This window comes from Littorina saxatilis, linkage group LG4, assembly GCF_037325665.1.
Source record: "Littorina saxatilis isolate snail1 linkage group LG4, US_GU_Lsax_2.0, whole genome shotgun sequence".
Taxonomy (NCBI): domain Eukaryota; kingdom Metazoa; phylum Mollusca; class Gastropoda; order Littorinimorpha; family Littorinidae; genus Littorina; species Littorina saxatilis.
In genome coordinates this window covers 2120464-2142963 of record NC_090248.1, presented here as the reverse complement: position 1 = coordinate 2142963, position 22500 = coordinate 2120464, and the positions used below count along the sequence as shown (strand labels likewise).

The window sequence follows — 22500 nt, the reverse complement described above, 5'->3', positions numbered from 1 at the left end:
GCAGTAATCTCCCTGTCAAACGTAAATTACTGATGGAGAAATAGTGAATTGATGTTGGAGGCGCTCACAAACAGACAGGCAGACAGGCAGACAGACTCACTTGAACTCCTCATGGTAATGGTTCCACAGAAATCCCAGGATGTGAGCGCTGTGTTCGAGCACAGCCAGCAGAAAGAGAGAACTGTTGGTAGAGTCGCTAACAGACAGACAGACAGACAGACAGACAGACAGACAGACAGACAGACAGACAGACAGACAGACTCACTTGAACTCCTCATGGTAGTGGTTGCGCAGAAAGCCCAGGATGTGAGCGCTGTGTCCCAGCACCGCTAGCAGCAGAGAGAACTGTTGGTAGAGTCGCACGGCCTGGTCGCTGGACACTGCCCCGAAGCGTGCCAGGTTGATCACCTCCAAGACCTGGCTCATCACGCGCTCCGTGAACTGCTCCTGTACAGCCAGGGATATCATGAGAATGATTGAAATGAAAGTGATTTGTAGAATGATTGAAATAGAAGTGATTCGGTACATCCACATCAGTTTGAAAGGTCCAAGAATTGATGGACATGGCAAGATTCAACTCTCAGAATTATTGACCACTGGAAGTGAGGCAGGTTGATATCCTCCACTACCTTCATCAGGCATTCCATCAACTGCTTCTGTTGAGGGATAGCAATCATATTAGAAAATACTGCCAGAGTACTACTATACCCAGCAAAAAAGGAAATAACAAAATATAAAAAGGTGGGGTTCAGGGCCTTGGGGATTGAATCCGGCACCGACACCTCTTGACGTAATTAAGTTTATGCATAGGTTCGGTAACACGTTTTTTGCGAAATATTGTACGGTGGGTTGTAACATATTCCACAGACTGAAAATGACATGGGTTTCCATGACACGGACACTTGTTGTTCCCTTCTTTGTGAGAAAGGCTCAGGTTACCTAAACCAAATAAACGCCGTTCTGCATCAACTTTCTATTTAATTTTGTAATGGAAATAGCAGTCTCTCTCTCTGAAGATGCTAATGAGGTCTTTGTTGCTGAAGAGTGATAGTATACAATTCAATATTGAATGAAAGCCAAGAGACTTACAGCATTCTTAGACTCCTCCAGAACCTTCACTATCCAGTTGACTGTGAAATGCACGCCCTCATCCTGCTCAAACTGGTTCTGAAACAGTATCACAGTGACACATCATATCATTATAGACCCCTAACACGCTTGTTTATTTACATTTTTATATTATTCTTTTTTTGTCCTTCTGTCCTCTCCCTCTTCATCTGAAAGCATTACTGACCAAAATTAGTCATGAGTGACTTGAAAACAAAAGGAAAAAGTCACTGGACAAGAACTAAAATGGAAGAAAAGAGAATAACACATTTTAAACAGCTGCTACAACAAACCAAGGCAATTAAACGTAAACCACTTTTCCAGCCCCATTCTCTCATGAATCTGATCCACAGATAATAGCAAGCATGCAGGCCGGTTGACCACAAAGTCAGATTCATTTTATTATTAAAAAAACAGGAAAGACCGCTAACGTTCCAACATTCAGAATAAAACAATAAGAATAGTAGGTCATTGGACAGTTTAATTATTGACAACACAAAATGTTACATATGACACTACGTCCACCCACTGGTCTTTGAAGCAGACAGACACACTGTTGGTACACAAAATGAACTGATCTCAAAATGGCCGATGGATCTTGCATGCATGATCCGGCACCTACAATTCTTGTTTTTTTTATTCATTATATCATCATCAATATTGACAGGTAGAAGAAGAATCTTAATCTTACCTGCTTTGCCATCAGGAAGAGCTCAAAGACAGCACTGATGGACACCTTCATGTATTCAGACAGCAGCTGATACAACTGAATAACACACACCACACAAAGTTTACACATTATTATCCCCTATCAAGACTTTCCAACTCAATGGGGTTGGGCACTTTGTTGCTTATACATGGAAGGCAAACTGTAACAGCTAGCAGATTTTGTGTCTTAATATAACTCCATTCCACCCTGAGATACAATCGCAACAAATGACTAGTGCACTGACATGCTATCCAGGCAAAACGGATCCAGCCCTAATTCTTGTGGTGAAAGGTATATACGTACAGATCATCTGAGTTAGACTGTGTTAATATAAACAGGGTAGATCAACAATAAATATGCCAAACTTGATCAACCCACGTACTGTCATCACCTGATATGTTCTGGTAATCAAACAACAAGAGAAGCTTATTCATGGAATGTTTAACAATGACAACACAAAATGGTTCCTGTTTTGAATTGACATATGAACTTGTACAAATCTTCATTTAGAAACGCTACATTAGGGAGCTGATAAAAGAACACGGCACTTTCTCTGGACAAAATAAATTTTGGTAAATATATGTGTGTAATTTTTTTAGATCGTACCACACACAACAACAGTCAAATATAAACGTTTCTTCAAAGAAAAAATTACACACTGTCACCTTAAACTTCTCCAGAAGCTCAAACTATACTTGCCCGAAACCTACTGCCTCAAAATAATTCTCTTATTGACAGCCTCAACCATGCACATGCATAAGTGAAGGGAAACAGTTTTCTTGCATGTGAATATACAGTTGAACCCCCTTTTAAGACCCCCCCAATTTAAGACCAGAGTTTTTTGGATTTCCTTTTCATATCCTGTGTAAATTTACCCCCATTTTAAGACTACCTCCTTTTTAAGACCTGATTTTCTCAGATTTTTGGAGGTCGTAAAAGGGTGGGGTTCCACCGTAACAAGAAAAGAATTAAGAGCCATGCGCTAACATTTCATCCACCCAGACCCTCCCAGCTCATCCTAACACATCTCTCACACTGTCCACAGCTTGTGACCAACCTCATCCAACCACAAAACCATGGAAAGAACAGCACCTGGACACTTCATTGTTAGTGGGATGTATCATTTAATGTTAACAAAAATACATGTATAAGAGAGAGAGGGAGAGTTAGAGAGAGAGAGAGAGGGAGTTAGAGAGAAAGAGTTATAGAGAGAGAGAGAGCTACATAGCTTAATTTTGTCTCCCTTTCTTATATACTTAAAAAAAATTGTTCACAGAGCCAGAACAGGAGAAAGAGAAATTCTCAGGCAGCAAAAAATATCATGGTTTAATTCTCCACATTATAATTACACTGGAGGGAATGTATGAGCCGCCATTTTGTGTTTGATAGGCTGTGACAAAATGACTGGTGTTCTCTCATCCTCTTGATTGAGGCACATGCACTTGCTGGCTCGCACGTCAGACACATGCAGTGATAAACATTTCTTATCATTTACGACAAGTGATCTGATTCAAGTGACGTGATTTTCATTATTGTGAACAAGTCATGCAGGAAGTGATTGTTGAACAAATATAGCTTAATGCTCGATCTTTATGTTCCTGTGTCAGTTAATATACTGTGACAGTGAACTCTGCCAGATGTGGCGAACACAAATTGACTCACAATATCCTCAAGCTGCCCTCAAATAATCAAATACAGTGTAACAACATTATTTTCAAATTTAAGCCATAAAATAAATAAAATAAAAAGGTACAAGTGAAGCTTAAATAAAGTCAAGCCAAACTCAGTCGATGTAAGATGAGATTGGATACAGGAATGTTTTCTATTCAAACAATAGCAGTCTTTAGTTTAAAGAATTATATCCAACAGCACAATGAAGTGCCTGGCACACCAGTCTACATGTTGTGTGTGACACAAGCAGAGAACCATTGGATGGTAATAAAGCAGAAACAGCTACAATCAGTACATGTAGTACGGTCCAGTATTTTGGCCCCCCCAAAAAATAGGTGTGGTTACGGTAACATAGCCAAACAAGAAGAGCAAACGCTCGATCGAGTCACTTTCGCAGTTCTGAATATTATATGAGGCATCAGATGGACAGGAAGAAATTGCTATTCACAACACAATGAGTCACGTTCACATAAAATTTGAGCCCGGTCACTTTTATAGTTTCCGAGAAAAGCCCAACGTTAAGTTGTGTGTTGCCGAACAGAAAAGGCTAGTTATCTCCCTTGTTTTTCTGATAACGTTCGTAAAAGGCTACAGATGTAAATACTTTGATGTAAAGAATAATCCTACAAAGTTTCAATCACATCCGATGAACTTTGTCAAAGATATAAAATGTCTAATTTTTCCTTTGACGCTGACCTGTGACCTTGAAAAAGGTCAAAGGTCAACGAAACCATCGTTAAAGTGTAGAGGTCATTGGAGGTCACGACTAAACAAAATATGAGCCCGATCGCTTTGATAGTTTCCGAGAAAAGATATAAAATGTCTAATTTTTCCTTTGACGCTGACCTGTGACCTTGAAAAAGGTCAAAGGTCAACGAAACCATCGTTAAAGTGTAGAGGTCATTGGAGGTCACGACTAAACAAAATATGAGCCCGATCGCTTTGATAGTTTCCGAGAAAAGTCCAACGTTAAGGTGGTGTCTACGGACGGCCGGCCGGCCGGCCGGCCGGACGGCCGGCCGGACAGACTAACACTGACCGATTACATAGAGTCACTTTTTCTCAAGTGACTCAAAAAAATAGGGTAGGAAGGTAGGCAATCACATTTTTTTTTTAAACTTTTTTTTCTAATGTGTACAAATTAAACCTACTGACAGGGAAATAAGTGTGCGACTCGGGCGCTTTCGCTTTCATTGCGTTTTTTGCACTCGGGTTTTTTTTTTTTTTTTTTTTTGGACAAATGTAATAAAAAATTATAGGATCGGCCCCTAAAAATAGGGTAGGTCGGGTTACCGTAACCACACCTATTTTTTTTTTAGGCCTTACAGTATAGTTGGATGAGACCATTACCCAGCAACAAGTCTCAAAGTATACACCTTCCAAACACCCGTACACCTCAAACCTCACACATCTTCACAAACCTCTAACGTTGAAATCCGGAAATCCTGTAATTTTAATTTAACACTGATAGATTGACTTCAAATCTTGTGCACAGCAAATGAACCAGTGGACAAAAGCTAAGAAGCAGGACACTGCACGCCTGTATACTAGCTCGCAAACTGTACTGGAAAAAACACCGTACTCTACTACAAAAAGCTCTCATTTTGCAAATGATGCAAGTGCTCGGTTGATAATGCTTACTGATGATCACGCTTTTTCAGATAAAGTAGATAGGTTCTGGTAGCTATGTCAACTGATGTGCAGGGATAATAAAAAAAAAACTTTTAAAAGTTCTTGTCAGTTAGACTTCTAGATTTATACCTGGACAAAATGTCAGATGACAAATGCACACCTCTCCTAAAATTTCAGTTACAAATCAATACTAACATTATTTGACACACATGTTGAGAAAAAATGAAAGATTCAGCTGTCTTAGGTCTGTAATGCAGACAAACCAAAAAAGACAATTAATGAAAGATGCTACTTCGGTTTATATCCGAACCACGTAGATACCTTCTGCTTGGAAGTACCTCAGTTTGCATGATCACTGAGGACATGGAACCACGACAGCACATAGGTACCTTACTTGCAGATAAAGGGAAACAACTTCATATGGATACGGATAAGATTTCATATATATATATATAGTCAGACCTGTTTACCCCCACAAGTGTTTTGGAGTAATGCTCAGCCCCAAAAATAGTAATCCTGGCACAAAAATAGTAATCATCTAGCATTCGTCGCCAATTACAACGCACATATGTACATGACAACTGTGTCTGCGAAACGCAATCATGCACATATATCCATCATTCACAAACAAAACACATCAGTCAGTTTTTGTAGTCATAATTTCAAAGAAGATCACATCAAAAGCACATGCATCACTGATTCTTTTTCTTTTGCTCGTGGTAGGCCTTTTTCAGTGTGTCAAGCGCTTCTCTACTGTACTTGCGCTTGCCGAATGAGTGAGGGCGAGACTTCACCACTAGAAGGCTCTCCAGCATCTCATCAGACAGACATGATCTCAGGTCAGTCCTGTGCTTTTTCACCCCATTTTGCCATTGAAAAAAAACCCAATGCCAAACATGTGAATTACTAAAAAAAAAAAAAAAAAAAATTTTTTTTACATTTTATTTATTTATGAAAATCGTAGTTTTGACACGGATAGCGGATTTTTGGCAGAAAATCGTAATAAATTACGCCAAAATCGTAAGGGTAAACAGGTCTGTATAGTCCTGTGAGGTTACCCTCATGAAAGTTCAAGATGCTTTCTCACTGGGGAAAGCGGGGCGGGGATGTAGCTCAGTCGGTAGCGCGCTGGATTTGTATCCAGTTGGCCCCTGTCAGCGTGAGTTCGTCCCCACGTTCGGCGAGAGATTTATTTCTCAGAGTCAACTTTGTGTGCAGACTCTCATCGGTGTCCGAACACCCCCGTGTGTACACGCAAGCACAAGACCAAGTGCGCACGAAAAAGATCCTGTAATCCATGTCAGAGTTTGGTGGGTTATAGTAACACGAAAATACCCAGCAAGCTTCCTTCTTCGAAAGCGGCGTATGGCTGCCTAAATGGCGGGGTAAAAAACGGTCATACACGTAAAAGCCGTGGGAGTTTCAGCCCATGAACGAACAAACAAAACTGTTGAAAGCGAGCCACAGTCCAGTAGGGTGCTACCCAGTTTTTCCCCTTCTTTTTCCTGCATGCGTGTATTGATGTTTACAAGCCCCGAGACTTTCACTGTCAACTTGGATTCTTTATCATTCCCATGCGTGCACACGGGGGTGTTCAGACACTCAGGAGAATCTGCACAAAATTGACTCTGGGAAATAAATCCCTCGCTCGCCAAACGTGGGGATCGAACCCATGCCAATAGTGACAACTGGTTTTGAAGCCAGCGCTGCTATCGACTGACCTATTAAATCAAGGAGTACATGAATGCAACAAGTGTCAGTTACCTCCCCATCTCGGCCGGTGTTGAGCGTGCTACTGCTGCCAAAGCGCGTGTTCTTGGACGGTGCCGTCCAATGCTTCATCAGCAGAATCTGTTTCTCTGGCATGTTGAGGGCAGAGGTCAAGGTCATCAGAAGGTCAATCACGTGTTTACCCCTGTGAGAGACAGTGACAACAACAAATGATAAGAACACAACGCACAACAATTGTAAAATACCTGCATTGTGCATGCAGTTGTCAGTGTGGGAAATCAAATGATAACAAACACACTGGTCAACTTCATGCGCAAAGTCAAAGATGGTATCCATGTACCACCCCTATGTCATCTCAGTGGCACGTAAAAGACCTGGGTCATTCTGCCATAAGTGGCTGATTACACCTGAACATACTAACACCTGGGTAGCGCCACTCTTGTTGCTGCTAGCTTTCCACTTGTAGGATTCGATCGACCCAAATTTCCCAGCAATGGGATAATAATGAAGTAAAGGCAATGAAATGACTAAACTCAGTGCTGACCTCTCTGCCTTCAGTGTCTGTGTCCTGGCCACCAGAACCTCTGATTCCCTGAACATCAGGCTCAGAGTCTCAACCAGCAGGATCACAAACCTGAAAATGAACACATGCCATTACAGCCAATCACAACACTAAGCTCCTCTTAGTAGGAATTCTGCTGATGATGAACGAGAACCTCTTTAGAATGGAACAAACCCTGTTTTATTTGTTTAATGAATAAGAATTACACTGTTATACATTTTCAAATTAACTCTTTCAGCAAATTGTGGGAAATTATTTAGTCTTTTGAATGCAAGAAATCCAATATAATTAATTGCAGATGATAGAATCGTTTATAAAATGTCACTCTGTAAAACATTGGCGAACATTTGTTTAAGTGAAAAACACACACACGCGCACACACAGCAGGAACACATGATCTACCAACAGGAGCTTATATAGTGCTTAGTGGACCGAGAGCAGGCTGAATAGGAGACCAAACTCTGCTTATAATCCACAATAATAAAAGTCCAGCATATGCTTGACAGATAATCACAACATTGCAACTTTCACATGAACAACTCTCTAAACCACATGTGTTACACCAAGACTAATTAGTCCCGTTGAAAGAAATAAGGGAGGTAACCACAGCTGGACTGTCATGACAAGGGGCACGACTGTGTGGTGAAAGCTACACAAATGTTTCATGCCTAACAACCTGATGGACATGACACTCCCACTATATAAGAAGCCCAGCCATTTCTGTAGCTTCTTCAATACATTAGGGCCAGTGCAACTCCATCTAGCTACTTCAGGAGAATGCTGCGAAAATCCTTCAAAATTAAAGGCACACTCCTTCCTGTCAAAACAGATCAGCTCATCATCTCACATTTGGTCAGGTTTCTACATGGGTTGAGACTATCCATGGACCCATTTGGTCACATACCAAACATCAACATCCTGGGTGCTGATCTCTGTGCACAGTCGGAATCTGTTGATGAATTAATTATGTAAAACCCAATAGAAGCATGGTAGCTTATTGTGTATAAAACCCCGGCTAAATCTGAGATTAGGAGCCTATCTGTTTTTTTACGGGAAGGAGTTTGTGAATGTGGCCACTACTCACACCAACTCATCGACTCTCTGTGATCTGCCGTTTTCAGTGTGAAGGTTCGCGTCTGTGCGAGGCATGTACTTCTGGATCTGCTGCGTCATCAGTGTCAAGATGTCCCCCGTCTGTGATACACAAAGAACAGTCAAGTATGAGACAACGCACCGCTACTTTCACACTTTTGTGCCATCAGTGTCAAATCATTGCAAAATATGCTGCTGCTACAGGCAAAGAGAGAAGAAACACACTGTTCAAGGATCGAATTCCCAATTCTCAGTCAGAATATTCCCAGTGAACTGCAAAGCATTTTTGCTGCTACAGTTTTTCAAATATGCAAGCACGTTTGTATGAACATTTATAACTATGCACATCTATGCACACAATTAGAAAGAAAGAAGAGCAGTAAAGCAAGAAGGACATTAATTTGATGCAAATTACAAATACTCAATCCAAATTCACATGTATGACTGCATGACATGCACACGTCACCGACTCCATAACAAGACTACATGTATGACTGCATGACATGCACACGTCACCTTCTCCATAACAGGACTACATGTATGACTGCATGACATGCACACGTCACCGACTCCATAACAAGACTACATGTAAGTCAGTCAGACACACAGAGACAGTGATCGACAAGCAGCTAGCTTGCCAGTAGATAGCAACCATCCCATACCCGCCAGAACAGTTTCTTCATGAGGAAGTTTTTCTCTGTCGCTCGTCTGAGGTCCGCGATGAGTTGATAATAATCGGCCATGGAGTTGCTGGGGTCGAACAGCTGCTGCTTTAACTGGTTGAACAACACCTCACACTTTTCCCTGCAGGCAGAACAAATGTTACACAGTATGATATACAGTGCAATCCCCCTCTTAAGACCCCAATTTAAGACTCCGGACGCCATTTCAAGACCATGCTTTTTCACATTTTCTGTTCATCAGCTTTGTAAATTTACCCCCATTTTAAGACTCCCTCCTTTTTAAGAACCGATTTTCTCAGATTGTTGGAGGTATTTAAAGGTATGTTCCACTATGTAATATAATACAACTCAGTTAATTTTACAGCACGACAGCCTGATTCTAAAATTCTTGCGATTTTGATCCCTCGATGTTCTAGCTACCATGACTATCGTTCAAACAACTCTTGCAGCTGATGTTTTAGTCCCTCCTGTTCTAGCTACCATGACTATCGTTCAAACAACTCTTGCAGCTGATGTTTTAGTCCCTCCTGTTCTAGCTACCATGACTATCGTTCAAACAACTCTTGCAGCTGATGTTTTAGTCCCTCCTGTTCTAGCTACCATGACTATCGTTCAAACAACTCTTGCAGCTGATGTTTTAGTCCCTCCTGTTCTAGCTACCATGACTATCGTTCAAACAACTCTTGCAGCTGATGTTTTAGTCCTGACACTAATCTACAGCCCTACCGTTGTTGTTTCTCCAGTCAGATAATCAGACTTATACTTTAAATTATTCTGTCCATGTTTATTTCCAGTTTGTGAAATTTGCGTTCATCTAGCTCACTCATATTCTTTTCTAAGGTTTCTGTATCAAAATCGCATTCAGCAAATAATACTAAATCTACATTAGGTTCACATGTGCACAGGAGAATAAAACCATTTTAAACCAAACCGATCCTTTAAACGAGGGCATGATGCAAGAATAAACTATTTTCAAAAAGTCTTGAAAATCTAGTGAACACTACAAAGACAATTTTCCTTCTCATATAACACCCCTATATTGTTACATAGCTGCCAACTTTCTGACAATGAAATTCCTGTGGGGGTCCGGGGGCCGCAGTAGGCCCCCGGAGGGGTCCAGGGGCAACGCCCCTGGTGGGGGTCAGGGGGCAAGGCCCCCTGAAGCTGAAGATTTTTTGTAAATGAAGGTGCCAAAATTGCTTTTTTTCTGGTATATTATGATCAAAATTGACATTCATTTAACAAATGAAATAACACAGTCATGTTATAACTAATAATTCCATGAAAAAAAAACCCAGATTTGAAGATACTTGCTTTGTTGTTTTCGCCTTCAAAGTATTTGCGAAACACGACGTGATCTTTGGCGTCTGTTTCACTGCAGTAGCAGTCGACTGCTTCACATTGCCGCAATGCTTGGCGGAGGCAGCATAGAGCTCGATGTCCTTTTCCCCACCATGTCCGATGTTGATGTCACATCGACAAGGTTTACAGAATGCGTAGTGTTCCCCCTTATCTGACTTGTCGATAAAGTCATAGTTCGCCTTGTACTGTGGTAAAAACCTCATTTTAGCCTTTGGTTTTTTGTCTTTTGGTGTTGTTTTTGGCGGCATGTTGGAAGGCAAAACCGGAAAGATCGAGGCACAACTTATTTTCCGCACATGCGCACACCAACGTGGCTGGTCTCGGTTAACCAGAGCGTCTTTTCACCGGTTTGTTCCCCCAAAAAGAGGCTGCTTACACAAAGTATTTTAGAAATTTCGATTTTCGGGAAAATCGAACACATTTTGGGATTTCGTGACGGATTTAAAAAATCGGGAGATTCCCGAAAAATTCGGGAGGGTTGGCAGCTATATTGTTACCAAGGGAACTGAATATTGATAAGATCTATCATCTGAACCTGGGAAATGAAACAGCTAGGACAGTGTACAGTGTACAATGATGAACAAGATTCAACGTCAAAACAGAAAATGTTTATCAATTCATATTTGCGCAGAAGACAGGTAAACAACACAGATAAGAGAACAAGACAAGCTATTCACACAAAGTATGAAGATGTGCAATCGGAAATATATAATATTGTGCAAAACACTGAGCTTGTGCTGTGATGGTGATCAACTTCACTTTTTACACAGCAGTCACAGACAGAAAGGTGACAACTTTCTCCAGATAGGAAACACCTGCCTGAACTAATTGGGCCATGCCTGTGGTGATTGAAAGCCAGTTTGTGATAGGTATATATACCAGTGCCACTCAATGTACAAGAGGGAAGGAAAGGTGCATGCTTGAAACACAGACACAGCTCGTACGCTCACACACTCTCTCTCCCCATCCCATGCCCACCCAAAAGATGAGGCAATTATGAAAAATAAACGAAATAAGACCGAGCATGTGAATGTGACAGACTGATTATCTGCTAGATGCCAGGCAGTCTCAGAGTTCTGTACAATCTCACAAGCACAACAACATTATTTTCACAACATGAAACAAAACAAAGAGAGACAGAGGGTATGACTCACATGACAAACCAGGATGACAACTACAATAACAACAACAAAACCGTTGCAACAAAACTGTTGCAACAACAACCAAGATGACAACAAAAACAGCAACAACAACGACAACAACAACAATGATAACAACAACAACAACAACAACAACAACAACATCATTGATGACAAGAACAAGAACGACACACATCTCATAATCACCATAAACATTTACAACATTACAGATTGCAACAAGAAATACACAGTGGCACCTAGTTCAGCCGCCACAATATTTCACAGCTAATAAAGCATAAAGCAGTACCTGCCACCGTGCCTTATAAACTTAAAAGTGAACTGCAAAAATAAAATGGATAGTTGCGCAAATAAAATAATATAAACATAAATTAGCGCAAAAGACAACTCTTTAGTCTCTTACCTGTAGCTGTAAAATCCAAACAAGAACAATGGATAAATAAATCAGGTAAATCTAAATGGAGATATCAGAGCGCTAAAGATACTATGACCAATCTAAATGGAGATATCAGAGCGCTAAAGATACTATGACCAATCTAAATGGAGATATCAGAGCGCTAAAGATACTATGACCAATCTAAACAATCATAACAAGGTAACAGGGATGACGCATCAAACTCATACAAAAACATATTGGCAAATATATGTTTGACTAGAAAACGATCGGATGTCACAATTAAATTCTATTCAACAAATTAACTTTTGGGTAGTTGCAGGGACATTTAACTTAGCTTGGAGAACTTTTGGAGGTGAAAAACAATCATGAAGTTAGCCAAGGAATTAATCATCCAAACTTATACCTATACAGCTTATAACAGGAACGGCAAATACTTTGTAGAGCTATCGTGTATTTTAGCGAAGTACCACAGATATATACTCACAACAGTCAAAGGCTGATGTAATCGACACACAACCAAGAAAACAAACACTTGACAAAATTCATTAAAAGAGATATTTATGTCCCCAGGTTGATCAATGCAATAGGCCACTAGGATTCGTGTCAAAAGAATGTATGTTATGTAATGTATATATTGTGTGTGATACGTGGAAATGTGATACTATTTATTTGCATGTATGATACAGGTACAAATGTGATAATTGTAGGCTTATACTAGTGATTACTGTGTGTGATACATGAAATGTGATATGAATGCTGTTTTTATATGTTATACTCTTATTTTCTCCCAAGCGCAAGACAAATTCTTCTATGAAAATTGAAGCCAATAAAATTTGAGTTGAGTTGAGTTGAGTTGAGTTGGTTACTGAAAAAACTACAGGAAAAACAGGAAAGATAAGGGGAGGGAGGGCCAGGGTAGGTTAAGAGGGTTAGGGTGGGGAGGGGGTGTGAAGGTGTGGGGGGGGGGGGGGGGGGTCCCACCGGCAGGGGTCTAAGACATATCCAAATCTCAACACACCATAATTAAAAGAGCATGAGCACTTTGAATCCAACCACAAACACAATCTTCACAAGGTCCAGCAATGTCAATCAGCACTTTGAATCCAACCACAAACACAATCTTCACAAGGTCCAGCAATGTCAATCATCAATTTGTTTCAACGATAGCGATGTTACGAAAGTACAAAATTCTGATCAGAAAATGGTGTAGAAAAGATGATTTTACTTACCTTTGGTTTTTACTTGGTGGCAAGACACTGCTGGTTTCCAACACCCCCTCCCCTGGGTCCAAAGACAATGTTGCCCTCTGAAAGACAAAGTTAGTTAGAAAATCATATAATGTTCACACTCACACACACAAACACATATAAAACAAAAGACACACAGACAGACAAACACTCATATGTGCCAGTGCAATTGCAGACACATTTTTTGTATGTGTGTAATGCAGACATGTGAAGAGAGAGAGAGAGAGGAGAGAGGGAGAGGGAGGGAGAGAGGGAGAGAGAGAGAGAGAGAGAGAGGGAGGGAGAGAGGGAGAGAGAGAGAGGGAGGAAGAGATAGAGAGAGAGGGAGGGAGGGAGGGAGAGGGAGGGAGGGAGGGAGGGAGAGAGAGAGAGGGAGGGAGGGAGGGAGGGAGAGAGAGAGGGAGAGAGAGACAGACAGACAGACAGACAGACAGAGACAAAGACAGAGACAAAGACAGAGACAAAGACAGAGAGAAACTGACAGATAGTCAAGACAGACAGACAGTCATGCAAGCACACAGTAGGACAGACTCACAATCAGATAGTTGTTCCAGGCGCCACGCATCAGCATGATCATGGGGGAGGAGGAGTTGAGGAGGTAGATGTGAAGAATGGTCTGCCGCTGGTCTGAGTTCGAATCCACCGCCAGCATGTTGAGACCGTTGACTGAACCGCTGAGCTCCGAGGGCAGGAAACTGGACACAGCACATGTTCAACTATCAGCCGTTGTTGCATCCCATACACAGCTAACAGTTTGCAGCAATCTACAACTGTACCAACTGTTATGGTGATCTTTACCCACAGCTGTGTAAAATGTGCAGACAATTTTGAGAGGTCTATCCACTTCAGAGATAATGACATTAAAATGGTGGGTATGAAATTACACAAATATTAAGAAAGAAATAGGAAATGTTATTACAATGTATCTGAAAGGACAAGCTGACATGTGGTGCATTTCACAACATTAAAGCAACAGGACTACATGTAAGCTTCTTATTTAATGCAAGAACTTTTGTGTGCCCGACAGACGAATGAACTCATTGTCTCCCACTCATATTAATTATATGGCTCTATCTACCGGCCCCTGTAGCGCAGTGGTTAGCGCATCGGGCTGTGGGCCGGGAGGTCGTGGGTTCGAATCCCATCAGGGTCATGTGGGTTTTTCGGGCTACGGTCGGCTCCTACCCAGAGTGGAAGTGCTATGGTTCCTATGGGAAGGCTGGAATCACACAGCCGAGTGTCATTCACTTAACGAATGCGAATTTGAGGGTGCTCAGGTTCTGTATACCTGACCAACACCGCAGGTGCGGCAGTTCTCGGGCCTGGTTGACACCAGGATATATTATGACAGTAAGCGTAGAGTGCTGCCCTGTCACGTAGTCTCAAACCAAATTGGAAATCCATAGCATCATCATTATAATCATCCTCATCTCATTAATCATCCAAAATTATAAATTGTCCTTGCTCTTGTGGCCCTTCATGCCCGGAGCTCTCATGGTGACCTTGGTCTCAGTGTTCCTGTTCCATCCTTCCCTGAATAGTAGTTCTGCTGTCAGTCTTCAACGTGTGACGTTCTGGGGGGTCGACGGAGGGACGTGGTGGCGGTCTGCTCTCTGGAGGGGACCCTCACTCAGTCTGGCTCCGCGACTTAGCAGTCAATGTCGTTAGTAGGGGGCATAGTAGGTAGTGGGCTGCGCCCGTTAGCTCGGGACAGACCCACTACTGAACACCGTCGAAGTGATTCAGCAGAAGTGCAGTGTCATCTTCCGAGGGTAGCCTACCGCAGCGACCCGACATCCCTCCCTGGAGCGTCTGTAAAATCGACAAGTCTGGCAGCGGAACGAAATTCAGATGTGGATGGAGCAGCGAGTGCAGGAACCGGGCGGCGTGAGAGCACACCGGGACAAGGAACAGGTGTAAGGGAAAAAAAAAAAAAAAAAAAAAAAAAAAAAATTATATGGCTCTATCTGACCTGGTACGGATATCCCTACCCAGTCACTTCAGTCGTTTCCTGTAACGTCCATCTAACGCCTGCATTCCAGCGTGTTGATACACAGTTTCTACACAGTTACCTGAGTGACCTGCTGCAGCACAGCTGGTCTCGGGTAAAAAAAAAACTTGGTCCATGCCACATAGGTGGGGTAGAAAGTGTTAAACTGATCTTGACAGCATCCTTCCTTGCATGAATTGTTATGAGAAAAAAAAAAGAACAAGAAGGGCAAAGCCCATACGACTCACATGCTTTACACATTTTTCCTACCAAAATACATGTGACCTTGACCCAAGGTCAAGGTCATCCAAGGTCATGCAACACAAAGCTGTTAATTCAAGACATAGGAAGTACAATGGTGCTTATTGGCTCTTTCTACCATGAGATATGGTCACTTTTAGTGGTTCACTACCTTATTTTGGTCACATTTCATAAGGGTCAAAGTGACCTTGACCTTGATCATATGTGACCAAATGTGTCTCATGATGAAAGCATAACATGTGCCCCACATAATTTTTAAATTTGAAACAGTTATCTTCCATAGTTCAGGGTCAAGGTCACTTCAAAATATGTATACAATCCAACTTTGAAGAGCTCCTGTGACCTTGACCTTGAAGCAAGGTAAACCAAACTGGTATCAAAAGATGGGGCTTACTTTGCCCTATATATCATATATAGGTGAGGTATTGAATCTCAAAAACTTCAGAGAAAATGGGAAAAATGTGAAAAATAGCTGTTTTTTAGGCAACATTTATGGCCCCTGCGACCTTGACCTTGAAGCAAGGTCAAGATGCTATGTATGTTTTTTGGGGCCTTGTCATCATACACCATCTTGCCAAATTTGGTACTGATAGACTGAATAGTGTCCAAGAAATATCCAACGTTAAAGTTTTCCGGATGGACGGACGACTCGGGTGAGTACATAGACTCACTTTTGCTTCGCATGTGAGTCAAAAAAGCCTGAAGTTTCATTAATGATCATTACACCTTTACTGTATAAGTCCACACTACCTGCTGAGTCTCTCCGCTTCAAAAGAGGGCGTCCCTGACCTTGACCCCATTCCGGGCGGGCCGCCCCCCATCATGGAGGACTGACGGCTGGTGCGCGACTCTCTGCCGTCGTCGCTCATCGTGCTGATCGCAACGCTCGGAATGCCGTTCTTGGGATCTACTATCAGCCGGGTCTGGGGAAAAAGCACCAAGAATGATTATATAGGATTAAACTTAATTTACACCCATGAAAATCCCACCACCCTAGCTACTTCCGCTTCTACCAACCGCATTACATGTATAAGTTATTTGAATATTTATCCACCTGGCTGCAAAACAAATTTCTATTAGTTGGAGCTCAGTTATTTAAACTGACAAAAGTGTGTCTTTCAATTCTGAAAGACCCTTTGAGTTTGTTTTTCCTAACCTTGAGTGCGACTCCTAGACATAAAAAAACACACACCCCTTCCCCCCTTAAAATTCCTCAAAGTTATCTCAATGGACAATTTTCGGATATTTGCTCCGTCGGGATTTTATGGGTTGTGAAAAAGTGAATACCCTTGCTTTCCTCTGACAAATCATGTCACATGTACTCCTGTCCACATATTCTGACACACCTCGCTAGTGATTGGCCCCAAAAATGTTTGTCCAAGTAATAATCAAGGGTATTCACTCTTTCACAACCCAAACAAACCTGACAGAGTTATTTTTAGAATTCGTCTATAGTTTAGCTCTGGAAATGAAAACATTGAGCAACGTTTCCTCACCTTGCTCTGGAAATGAAAACATTGAGCAACGTTTCCTCACCTTGCTGGAGAAATCAGTGGTAGTATCCCGACACATTGGCGCAACCGTGCTCTTCCGGCTACGGAAGGAAAAAGGCGAGCAGGAACACCCCGATTCCGACGTCACTTGCACCGGGCTCAACACCACACCGGCTTTGTCCGACTGAGCTTCCTTCGGTGAGACGATGGTCTCGAAGGCACCGGTTTTGGGGTGAGGGGGCAAAGGTCGTACGGAGGTCTGCGAGGCGTTGAGACTGTCGTTCCCCGAGCGAGGCAAGCTTCGCACGCTGCGGCGTTCCTGAGTGGGCGTCTTCAAGGCGTGGTTGGCGCCCATGACGGACATACTGTCCTCTTCAATGTCCTCCAGCATGTCCTCCTCGATCTCCTCCTTCAGCGAGCGAAGAATGCTGTCCTGGTCCCAGCTCTCGTTCATCGGCAGCGGCTTCTTCTTCTTCTTGTTGATGTTGGGTCGCATGCCTTCCCGCTGCGACCCGATGGACCCCCGACTGGTGGGTCGGCTGCGTGGGAGGCTAGCCGTGCTCTGCGTGAAGTAGCCTACATCCTCCGACCCGTCCAGTGAGGAGGCGTAGCCCAGGGGGGTGGAGTTGTTTGACCGGTCATTGAGGTCGGTGATGGAGCCTCGAGGGGAGCGGTGTCTGGAGCGTCGCAGGGATCGTTTTCTCGCCGGCTCGCCAGTGACATGGGTGATGGCAATGTGTTGCGTGTTGCGCTGCTCCTCCCCGCTCAGGAACTCTGGGTAATCATTGATCTGGAATGTATGAGGAAGAGTTGGTAAGAGAAATGATAGACAAAAAGTTGACTGTTGTCGTGGTTTGTTCCGTGTCCACATTGTGGTTCTGCACAACTCTCACTTACTTTTGATTTGGACACACAATAATTAGATTATTGTTCATCACATTATGCTTTGTCCTCAGTGTGTGTGTGTGTGTGTGTGTGTGTGTGTGTGTGTGTGTGTGTGTGTGTGTGTGTGTGGAGGCCCCAAAACAATGCAACCCACAGCAATGCTTACTAGTAATAAAGTAGATGTGTACTGCCGGGCAGTACATACCCCAAGCGAAGTCGTCCATCTGTGTGTACATGATTCTCTCTCTCTCTCTCTCTCTCTCTCTCTCTCTCTCTCTCTCTCTCTCTCTCTCTCTCTCTCTCTCTCTCTCTCTCTCTCTCTCTCTCTCTCTCTCTCTCTCTCTCTCTCTCTCTCTCTCTCTCTCTCTCTCTCTCTCTCTGTCTTAAAATGTGTCATCGATGACGTGTTTTCATACTTGCTAATGCGGCAGGCTAATCATGACGTCAAATTGAAACTTCTTGAAGTCTCTCAGAAAGGGACATGAAAACCATGTGGGGGTTACTGGTTTGGGCTGAAAAAAAACCCAACTCCACCTAAAATTCAAGCGCCTATGGGGCTGAATTATGCAGCATAAATTGTGAAACATCAGGATATCTCACACTTTCAATTCTGCCATCATGTCAAATCTGACAACAAACCTACCCACAAAATGTCATAAATATCGGTGTAGAATTGAGACTTAACGGTTTTTAACTGCCAAAAATAAGTTTTTTTGACTGGAATAGTTTGTCTTGAAATTCAGTTTGGGACAACGGACCCACCCACTAAATTTCATAAAGATAGGTGAAAATTTAAATGTAACGGTTTTTAACTGCCAAAATAATGTTTTTCTTATGGAAAAGTATGGAGTGAAAATCAGTTGGGGACAACGAACCTACCCACAAAATTTCATAAATATCGATGAAGAATTGAGATTTAACGGTTTTTAACTGCCAAAAATAAGGTTTTTTGAATGGAAAAGTATGTCTTAAAATTCAGTTTGGGACAACGGACCCACCCACTAAATTTCATAAAGATAGGTGAAGAATTGAAATTTAACGTTTTTTAACTGCCAAAATTATGTCTTTCTTCTGGAAAAGTATAGAGTGAAAATCAGTTGGGGACAACGAACCTACCCACAAAATTTCATAAATATCGGTGAAGAATTGAAATTTAACGGTTTTTAACTGCCAAAATTATGTTTTTCTTCTGGAAAAGTATGGAGTGAAAATAAGTTGGGGACAACAAACCTACCTTTAAAATTTCATAAGAATCAGTGAAGAAATAGGATTTAACGATTTTTTAACAGCCTTGACACTGAACATTTGATAAATCATTGGTGATGTCATCATAACCCAGTCGTTGTAGTTGTCGTCGTAGTTGTTGGTGTTGTTGTTGTCATGTTCGTTGTCGTGATTGTTGTTGTTCTCGTGTTGTTGTTGTTGTTGTTGTTGTTGTTGTTGTTGTTGTTGTTGTCGTCGTCGTCGTCGTCGATGTCATTTGTTGTTGTTGTTATCGTCGTCGTCGTCGTCATCGTCGTCGTTGTCAGAGGTTATTTCTAAAGATTTCATTGATAGTCTTTGTTCTCGTCACCAAGACTTGCTAAGAACAAGCTTGGAACAGCAAGAGTTCCAAGAACAAGATTAGAACAACTCATTACATCATTACCAGTACGTCATTTGTATTTAGAACACACTTTAGAAAAAAACTCTTCAGCTACAAACCAGTCACCCTCACATGTCGGAGGTGTTTGTCTAAACCACTTACTGAAATGTTTTGAGGTTTAATGACCATACACATGTTGAACCGGTGAGTGTCTTCCGCTGCTTAATTCGCAAATAACTATTTTATTAAAGTCCGCTTGAAACGCTCAAAGATGAAATTCCATGTTAAAAAGTGACAAAAGTTTCACATTTTCCCGTTGTAACAGCTTCCGATGATATTATATGAAAATTCTGATCCTCTGAGAGGATTCCCCGAAACAAAATCAGTTTGTACGCCTAATTTTAATAGAATTGTCCAAACAGTGTCGCTAATATTGTGCTAAAAGATGAATTCTAGAACAATGTTCACAGACAGACACCACTTGGCAAAAAAATTTTCAGTGCTGGGAGATGAAAAAAAAAACTACCTCGCTACGCGCGGGCTTCGCCCGCGCTCCGCTTGGATAAAGTAGATGTGTACTGCCGGGCAGTACATACCCCAAGCGAAGTCGTCCATCTGTGTGTACATGATTCTCTCTCTCTCTCTCTCTCTCTCTCTCTCTCTCTCTCTCTCTCTCTCTCTCTCTCTCTCTCTCTCTCTCTCTCTCTCTCTCTCTCTGTCTTAAAATGTGTCATCGATGACGTGTTTTCATACTTGCTAATGCGGCAGGCGAATCATGACGTCAAATTGAAACTTCTTGAAGTCTCTCAGAAAGGGACATGAAAACCATGTGGGGGTTACTGGTTTGGGCTGAAAAAAAACCCAACTCCACCTAAAATTCAAGCGCCTATGGGGCTGAATTATGCAGCATAAATTGTGAAACATCAGGATATCTCACACTTTCAATTCTGCCATCATGTCAAATCTGACAACAAACCTACCCACAAAATGTCATAAATATCGGTGTAGAATTGAGACTTAACGGTTTTTAACTGCCAAAAATAAGTTTTTTTGACTGGAATAGTTTGTCTTGAAATTCAGTTTGGGACAACGGACCCACCCACTAAATTTCATAAAGATAGGTGAAAATTTAAATGTAACGGTTTTCAACTGCCAAAATTATGTTTTTCTTCTGGAAAAGTATGGAGTGAAAATCAGTTGGGGACAACGAACCTACCCACAAAATTTCATAAATATCGATGAAGAATTGAGATTTAACGGTTTTTAACTGCCAAAAATAAGGTTTTTTGTCTGGAAAAGTATGTCTTAAAATTCAGTTTGGGACAACGGACCCACCCACTAAATTTCATAAAGATAGGTGAAGAATTGAAATTTAACGTTTTTTAACTGCCAAAATTATGTCTTTCTTCTGGAAAAGTATAGAGTGAAAATCAGTTGGGGACAACGAACCTACCCACAAAATTTCATAAATATCGGTGAAGAATTGAAATTTAACGGTTTTTAACTGCCAAAATTATGTTTTTCTTCTGGAAAAGTATGGAGTGAAAATAAGTTGGGGACAACAAACCTACCTTTAAAATTTCATAAGAATCAGTGAAGAAATAGGATTTAACGATTTTTTAACAGCCTTGACACTGAACATTTGATAAATCATTGGTGATGTCATCATAACCCAGTCGTTGTAGTTGTCGTCGTAGTTGTTGGTGTTGTTGTTGTCATGTTCGTTGTTGTGATTGTTGTTGTTCTCGTGTTGTTGTTTTTGTTGTTGTTGTTGTTGTTGTTGTTGTTGTTGTTGTCGTCGTCGTCGATGTCATTTGTTGTTGTTGTTGTTATCGTCGTCGTCGTCGTCATCGTCGTCGTTGTCAGAGGTTATTTCTAAAGATTTCATTGATAGTCTTTGTTCTCGTCACCAAGACTTGCTAAGAACAAGCTTGGAACAGCAAGAGTTCCAAGAACAAGATTAGAACAACTCATTACATCATTACCAGTACGTCATTTGTATTTAGAACACACTTTAGAAAAAAACTCTTCAGCTACAAACCAGTCACCCTCACATGTCGGAGGTGTTTGTCTAAACCACTTACTGAAATGTTTTGAGGTTTAATGACCATACACATGTTGAACCGGTGAGTGTCTTCCGCTGCTTAATTCGCAAATAACTATTTTATTAAAGTCCGCTTGAAACGCTCAAAGATGAAATTCCATGTTAAAAAGTGACAAAAGTTTCACATTTTCCCGTTGTAACAGCTTCCGATGATATTATATGAAAATTCTGATCCTCTGAGAGGATTCCCCGAAACAAAATCAGTTTGTACGCCTAATTTTAATAGAATTGTCCAAACAGTGTCGCTAATATTGTGCTAAAAGATGAATTCTAGAACAATGTTCACAGACAGACACCACTTGGCCAAAAAAATTTCAGTGCTGGGAGATGAAAAAAAAAACTACTTCGCTACGCGCGGGCTCCGCCCGCGCTCCGCTTGGATAACATCTACATCTCTTGACCGAATTACTTCATATTTATTTAGTGTACATTATCTTCATTAACACACAGAATCAACAAGAAGGGCAAAGCCCATACGACTCACATGCTTGACCTTGACCTTTACATGACCTTGACCTTCAGGGTCAGGGTCAAATAACTAAACCTAGCAATGACATCATACACTAAGAACTGCTTTACACATTTTTCCTACCAAAATACATGTGACCTTGACCCAAGGTCAAGGTCATGCAACACAAAGCTGTTAATTCAAGACATAGGAAGTACAATGATGCTTATTGGCTCTTTCTACCATGAGATATGGTCACTTTTAGTGGTTCACTACCTTATTTTGGTCACATTTCATAAGGGTCAAAGTGACCTTGACCTTGATCATATGTGACCAAATGTGTCTCATGATGAAAGCATAACATGTGCCCCACATAATTTTTAA

The 22500-nt window shown here is 41.6% G+C and overlaps 2 protein-coding genes and 1 non-coding gene across 3 annotated transcripts in view; 2 read left to right on the top strand and 1 right to left on the bottom strand.

The window, feature by feature from the left end:
* LOC138963773 (intraflagellar transport protein 122 homolog) overlaps nucleotides 1–22500 on the top strand; it is a 336636-nt gene that overhangs the window by 92412 nt on the left and 221724 nt on the right. The window lies entirely within an intron of this gene.
* Nucleotides 1–22500, bottom strand: part of LOC138963775 (uncharacterized protein C12orf56-like) — a 48515-nt gene that overhangs the window by 2330 nt on the left and 23685 nt on the right. Inside the window, exons 2-12 of the mRNA XM_070335628.1 lie at nucleotides 17138–17884; nucleotides 16352–16524; nucleotides 13886–14045; nucleotides 13333–13409; nucleotides 9167–9308; nucleotides 8497–8606; nucleotides 7395–7484; nucleotides 6884–7034; nucleotides 1799–1873; nucleotides 1090–1167; nucleotides 266–447 (exon numbers count right to left, since the gene is read on the bottom strand). Of these exons, the coding sequence (XP_070191729.1) occupies nucleotides 266–447; nucleotides 1090–1167; nucleotides 1799–1873; nucleotides 6884–7034; nucleotides 7395–7484; nucleotides 8497–8606; nucleotides 9167–9308; nucleotides 13333–13409; nucleotides 13886–14045; nucleotides 16352–16524; nucleotides 17138–17884 (1985 nt within the window). The remainder of the gene's footprint in view (nucleotides 1–265; nucleotides 448–1089; nucleotides 1168–1798; nucleotides 1874–6883; nucleotides 7035–7394; nucleotides 7485–8496; nucleotides 8607–9166; nucleotides 9309–13332; nucleotides 13410–13885; nucleotides 14046–16351; nucleotides 16525–17137; nucleotides 17885–22500) is intronic.
* Nucleotides 14430–14503, top strand: Trnah-gug (transfer RNA histidin (anticodon GUG)). The gene has a single exon. It is a non-coding gene; the product is annotated as a tRNA-His (tRNA).